Below are 7452 nucleotides of genomic sequence, written 5' to 3' on the forward strand. Positions count from 1 at the left end.
TGATTCCCACGGATTCCAATAGATGTATAGGCTAGGGGTGGTGGTCGCCCCAAAACGAGGATGTTTAGTGGGTTAAATTCCCACACTACCGCAGAATAAGTCGAAGCTGGTGTGTGATGTCGTGTTGGATTATGACCGAAAAAACTCCGCTGCGGTGCCTAAGCGTTTAATGAAGCAAGTCTGAGCAACTTAAACTTCACAGCCAAATAAGCTGCGCCAGAGGCTTAACCTCGTAACTAAAATGAAGGAAGTTGAATTCACGCACCATTACCATCGCATCGAATCCTACGGTAAACATCTAAAGGTATTATTTTACCGAGTAATCTTGGAAACAAAATATGCCAAGGGTCATAAATTTTAGAGAGTAACCATACTAACGTGTAACGAGATATTTAGACGAGCATACATTTAGAAAAAATATACTAGCACAATGCATGGATAAGTTTGCGGGGATTATTACACAGACAATAAAAACATATCGTTGTTTTATGAAAAAAAATATATATATAAAACTTCTAGACTTAAAATGATTGTTAATTTTTAATATAAAACTTATGATGAGCATAGTATTGGCTGTGCTTTAATTTGTTATGTTTATTTACATATATAATATATACAAAGTTTAATTTTCTTTCAGTTAAAATTCAGTGTTGTAGTGGCAGTTTAGGTAGAAATAGCTGTGTGATTTTGCAGTTAACAGGCTTTCGAGTATAGTCTGTGCCGTCAAAGAGGGGACTAAAGCATGCACCCAAAAGTGTGTGAAAATTATTTCGTGTGCAAAAGATCGTTGAAATAATTTCTCTCGCGAAAGATCTTAGAAATTATTTCGCATGCAAACTATTGTTGACAAAATTTTACACTTAAAAGACCTTGAAAATAATTTCGTATGCAAAAGATCTTAAAATTAAATTTGTACGCAAAAGATCGCGGAAAAAAATTTGCACGAACTTCGCACTATTGCACTTGCGAATTTGTAATAGAAGATTCATAATTCAATTCGACTTACATCGTGCATGCTCATTGTATTTAACGACTTTGGCGTAATGGTAAAATTGTACTATGTCTATTCCCTTGAATAAGTTACAGCTTATTTTTTTTATAGTAGTGTGAATATTTGATTTCATTAAGCATATTTGAAATGACTGAAAAGCACTAATATCTCAACCTTTATGTGCATCATTTTTTTTTCAAAGTAACCTAAAGGAGAAAGGTTTTTCTTTCGTACACTGGTGAATCTAGTTTCTTCCTACTAATATAATGATCCGTATGTTAATTAACCTAAATAAATTCACAAAAGCTTACTGTTTATTTGTGACGGAAAATTATGAGCCAAATTAAGTGGACGCCGACTGAGCAGAATTATCATATGTGCGCTGACCTACAAAATCCAAGCCATCCGTAAGTTTTTATTATAATTTTCTCTTCTGTATTTACAAGAATTACATTCGATGCAATAGAAGACACATAATCGCTCTAAATAGGTCGTACATCTACTGTGTACAATTCACGGAAATGGTCTCTAAAAGCTTCTATCTTATCAGAACTAACATTAGGGGTGGATTATGAAACTCTAACAAACAAGTAAAAATGCGATTTATATTATCTAAAATACGTAGAACAGTTAGATATGAATCATTGATTTATTTCTGACTTCCAATAATTTTGGCGGTTTTGGTAGCTTAAAAGTATAATATTCGACAAATCATAGTAACATTGATATTTCACAAGAAATTACAATAAAAAAAATATTATAATATTCTAAAAAGTATGATCAATGTTATCCATTTTTATCCGTAAAACTATTTACAGATAAAAATGTCATAACATCATCAGAAAATTAATGATAACTCGTAACTAGAAGACATACAAGGCACTTAATATTTGCGCATTACTCGATATATAAATATACATTAACAACTTAATTAAATTATCAAATATAAAACTGTTTTCATAAATTGTAACAAAAGAAATTATGATCTAGAATCATTATATGAGATTCGCAAAATAAATTATGATTTTTATTAACATTTCATGCTTATTTTTTTTCTAAGACATATCAAAAATATTTAATATATGAAAATATCAAGAAAACTATTAATATAAGGACAATTTAAATTACACTAGTACATAAAAACATATTCGTTTATAAATTTATTGTTTTGATGTCAAAGAGATATTGCAATTAGACAGATTTAGGTAAATAGCACCAATCAATAGGCTTCTTTTGGTTTTTAATAAGATAGTTATTGGCTGTAGAAAAATGACTACAACCGAAAAATCCTCTATCTGCAGAAAATGGAGAAGGATGTGCACTAGATAATACCAAGTGTTTTTCCTAAAAAAACACAGGCATATAATAAAATTAATTAGTTTAGTTACAGTATTTATTTTTGATCCTTTTTCTTTAGCATTTGAACCCCATAAAAGAAATACAATATTATTCATATCAGTATTGATATGAGAAATGATAGCATCTGTCAAACACTCCCATCCCTGTAATTATAAATATATAATCTATATAGTTATATATTTTACCATTTTTTGATGAGAATTTGGTTTTGACTTTTCAACAGTCAAACATGAATTTAACATCAAAACTCCTTGTTTTGCCCATCCTCCTAGAAATCCATGGTTTGGAATTTCAAAATTTTCAATATCGACAGCCAATTCTTTGTATATATTTCTTAGACTATAAAATTCTAATTTTTATTGAATTTTAATAAGATATAAACCTAGCAGGTATCTTAATATCTGGATTTACACTAAAACTCAGTCCTAAATATAAGTAATTGTAAGAAACATTCATAATCTTAAATTTACCATGTGCTTGTCCGACTCCATGATATGGATCCTGCCCAATAATAACTACTTTAATCTATTTTATTTAGGAATATAAAACCAACTTCATTAAATAATTATTAACATTTTCAACACTACAATAGTTACTCCATGAATGAACCAGGTTAACTAAACGTATAATTAAATTTTACTTTCAGTAAGTAAAAATTTTTAATAAATAAATAAAAATATGACTTCTATTTTAATAAATTCATAGTAAAATACACTACAATATAATATATTCTTTTATAAGTTATTCAATCTATTAAATATTTACAGGACACTTAGTCTATTCCAATTCAGTTTATTTACCAAATTGATTAATAAATAATAATTTTTTCTTACTAGCTTATATCAACGTTAAATTAATATGAAGCATATAAAAGAGTTTCAGTATATTTTCCAAATATTAAATTATATAATTTTTCAAATATGAAATTATATCTTACACCACTTTTTACATTAAGTTAGGTAAATTTGTTAATTTTTTTTTCGTTTATTACTAGCTGCTTATGGGAGAAAATGCCTGTAAAATTAATCATTAATTTAAATTGTTATCAAATAAATATTTAGTTAGTAACTGAATGGGAAAATAATTATAAAACTACTGAAAACAACAAAATATTAATTCACATATTTGTTCCACTTTGCCATTTACACAATGTGGCGTAAAACACTGCACACTCATTCCATTAGTATGTTGATAATTGATAATAAATAAAGAAATCTATGTTGTAAACTAATGTAATAGCTCAATAAATGTACATAACATAGTTTTCAGCAAAATATGATTCGAAAAAGTCATAAAATTTTTTCAGCTAATTCCAAGTTATATTCTTTAGAGTTAAATCATATCTACAATGAACTAATGTGACGTGAGACTTTCCCATAGTCTCAGAACAGTTCAGCCAAGAAAATCACATATGAATAGACTATAATGCAAAAATAGAAATATTAAACTTATACATAAAATATTTAAATAAGTTACACATATAAAGATTAATTTATCTATTCTTGAAGGGGCTCTTTATTTATATTAAAATTTAGTGAGAGAAATCTTAAAATTTTCATATTACAACAATGAAGCTACAATTTTATTATCATTACAAGTAACTTAAATGATCTACCATATATTAATTCTTTAAAAAAGATTCAAAGATGTCTGAAATAATCATAGAAAATTTATCAATTACATTATTAATCTTCTAACGATTTCGGAATAAATTAACCGCTATTTAATTTGTATTTCGCATGCCTTATTTTAAAATTTTTTGAATTGCTTCATGTCATAGGTATACTTAAAAAAAATATTTTCTATAAGTTAATATGATAAACACTTAATATATAAAGTATCAATATTTGTATTTGAAGATTATATTCTAACTATTTTCGGGTAATATTTATTATTTTTTTTACTCAAAATATATAATGTGTTATAATTAACTTAATAACGAAGTTTCAATAAAATCGAACGATTCAATTTAAAAAATATAAGCAATTTAATGTCATGCGCATATGCAAAGATTATATAATTTGAAATGAGAAAGACTTTAATGATGAGTTCACCTCTTCTGGGAGTGAATTTGGAGACTAGATTACCGATGAAAGTAATGTATCTAATGAGTAGATAGATGTTGAAGCAAATGATGATATTTTAAAAAGTAAAAATTAAATTATTTGAAGTACATCAAAACCAACTAAAACTTGCGTTAAAATATTATGAATTTAGCACCTGGTGCCACTTTTATATAAAACATCAAATCTTTCTATGATTTGATGTTTTAGTTATTTCAAATGAAATATGTAACAAAATTATAAAAATATACAAATATGTTTTTGGAAACACTTTTTTAAAGAAGAATCGTATGATATGGATGATATTGAGTTTAAAGGCTACTTTTGCTAACGATTACCCACAAGGGTAGACAAGAACCTCTATCATAGTTTTATAATGTTAACGAAGGTAAAGAAATGTACAGACGGTTATTTTCACATCGTCAATTTAAACAAATTACAAGGGCTCTCCATTTAAAGTTTTCACAACTAGATTTCAACGCAAGGACGATGATAAATTTTGTTCTATCCGTAAGATATGGGATAAATAGATTAACATATTTCCTAGATGTTTTTCTCCAGATCAAAATTTTACGATAGATGAACAACTGGTATAATATAGAGGGGGATGCTTCTATATTGTACATTTATGCTAATAAAGCCTGCAAATTATACGATAAAGTTCCTTCTGTTAAGGTCTTATTGCAAAATATATTTTAAATAGAATGATATGCTTGGTAAAAATAATTTTTGAGCACTAAGACAATGCAATGTCGGCGAAAGCGTTGTCCTCTTACCATCACCCCATTATTCCACTCTGGTAAATATGTTGTGGTTGACAACTTTTTTCATCTATTTCACTGGCAAGAAAATTACTAGAAAAAACTAACATTCTTATGAATGTTAATTAAAAATGAAAAAGAAATACCTCTTTTCTTCTACCTTCCTCAAGAGGACCATTGTAAAATAGTACCTTTGTTTTTTATAGCAAATGTATGGCATCATACGTATTCAAAAAAGCTCATGCTGCCATCCTTTTGTCAAACGACACTACTAATAACATTGTTACAGATGAATCGTCAAAATTAAAGACTCAAGTAATAATAAAATACATCCAAATTAAAGGAGGGGTAGAAAATGTCAATAGAATGTAATGTTGACATTATTTCACAAACGCAGATTTAATTTTGAGATGGTTTCTAGCTGCGTTTTATTATATGATTTACCTATCTTTAATCAATGCATTTTCATTATTTAAAGATATATATCAAAATTTTACAAAAATCAAGAAGATCCTTCTTAAAAGAAATGCCGGAAAAACAGTATACTCAACTTCTAGATCGTAGTTCTACCAACACAATTAATAAAATATCAAAGAAATGTGTAATTCCTAATAAAAAATCAAAGTTCAATTAAAAGCCAAAATGCTGCGATTTTTTTTGAAAGAAACAGAGACATCAAAATGGTGTCAACTTGATTTTAAGTTTTACTTTCTATCTCGCGCTTAAACAATTTGTTAAAAATGTCAGAAAAAAATTTTTTTATTCTTTTATATTTTTCCCTTAGAATATATGGATATTTAATTTAAATCTACCACTTCTTATGCGACCATTACCGATGAGCTATTATATGTAACGAGAATGCACATAATTAGGATTATCGCGTAGATTAACGTGTGTAATTGTTTCTCAGGTTAATATTCAATTCTTCCCCCGGCCTTAAAAATCGTAAATCACACTTTCGAAATTTCTCGTGATATGTTTTCAGATGTTTACGTTCTCTAAAATTCAGACAAGTTATATTTGGATAATTATAGTTTTTTCAGGAATCATTCAGAAGATTTAATATATTTTTATAAAAAACTTAATCTTCTTCCAACAGCAAGAACATCTCCATGTTAGAAGAATTCATACATATTATGTTCTTATGAAAATTTTTAATTGCATAAGTCATCTAAAATATAATATATATATATATATATTTTTAAATTTATTTCCGTTGTTGGAATATATACACAATCGTTATCCGAAAATAAACATTCAGTATGATAACACTGACCGATGTATTACAATTTCACTTCTAAAAACTAAATTTATTTATATAATATACCTATATAAATTTTTAACAAAAAATTACATAAAAAATTAAAAGAAAATAAGAAGTGATTACATTAATTTTAATGTTCAAGACAATAACCCAGCATGGGAAAAATTCGGCGGCCGAGATTTACCGACGGGGAGTTGAATATTGACCTGTTTCACGTTCCCTGTAAATTCACACGTTAAATTTCAGTAATATTTCTTAGTAATAGCTTATTTATTTACATCTGTTTAATTAATTAAAAATTGGGGTAAATTTTACCCAAAAAACGTTAGTGGGGTATCGTTATGATAGTTGAAGTTTAATACTAAAATTTGTAATTAACTACAAACCATAGTATAATAAAAAAGTTATTATTCCAAAAATAAATTGCTGAAAATAAGCTTAGAAATAATCTGATCTAATTGTTTGAATTGATAAGTATGTTTATTGACAGAATAAGGATACGTAGATATCATATGTAAAATTAATTTTTTTTTAATAGGGTAATTTTAAATTTCAACAAATATTTACTATTTACTATTTAATATTTACTTGGAGGGTAGATAGTTTTTCCTACACGTTCTTTTTCCACAAAATCAGCCAACTATATACATATTAACTAATAAATGAATATAAAATATTAAAAAACTTTAAGGAAATATGGTTTTAAAAATTCATCTGCCAAAATTTTCTTCCACTCCAAATTCATACCTTCAGCGCCTTTAAAACGATATTCTTTCAATTTAAGTGCTATTTGTTTTCCTGATAATTCAGATTTCTGGATAGTTTCACATGCTACGTCATTTTTATCATCTGAAACATTTGTACACGACTTTTTAGTCACTTCATAATTATCATTATCCAATGAGGTTGATGGTCGTTTTTTTGATACAAAAAATGCATTTATGGTCCGCATAGTTCCAGTCACTTTGTTAAAGTGCATGCGCGCCAACGAATATTTCCCGGGACTTGATACTT

At 27.3% G+C, this 7452-nt stretch overlaps 1 protein-coding gene across 1 annotated transcript; it reads right to left on the reverse strand.

Moving 5' to 3' along the window:
- Positions 1–2182: 2182 nt before the first annotated feature.
- Positions 2183–7183, reverse strand: LOC139225555 (uracil-DNA glycosylase-like). Its single transcript, XM_070856338.1, has 8 exons — positions 7124–7183; positions 7027–7078; positions 2924–2967; positions 2821–2875; positions 2733–2775; positions 2536–2689; positions 2380–2493; positions 2183–2335 (listed from the first exon to the last, which is right to left on the reverse strand). Exons 1-8 carry the CDS (start codon positions 7181–7183, stop codon positions 2183–2185), a joined length of 675 nt encoding a protein of 224 aa, XP_070712439.1.
- Between the last annotated feature and the right edge of the window lie 269 nt (positions 7184–7452).

This window comes from Pempheris klunzingeri, unplaced genomic scaffold, assembly GCF_042242105.1.
Source record: "Pempheris klunzingeri isolate RE-2024b unplaced genomic scaffold, fPemKlu1.hap1 Scaffold_383, whole genome shotgun sequence".
NCBI classification, from domain to species: Eukaryota; Metazoa; Chordata; class Actinopteri; order Acropomatiformes; family Pempheridae; genus Pempheris; species Pempheris klunzingeri.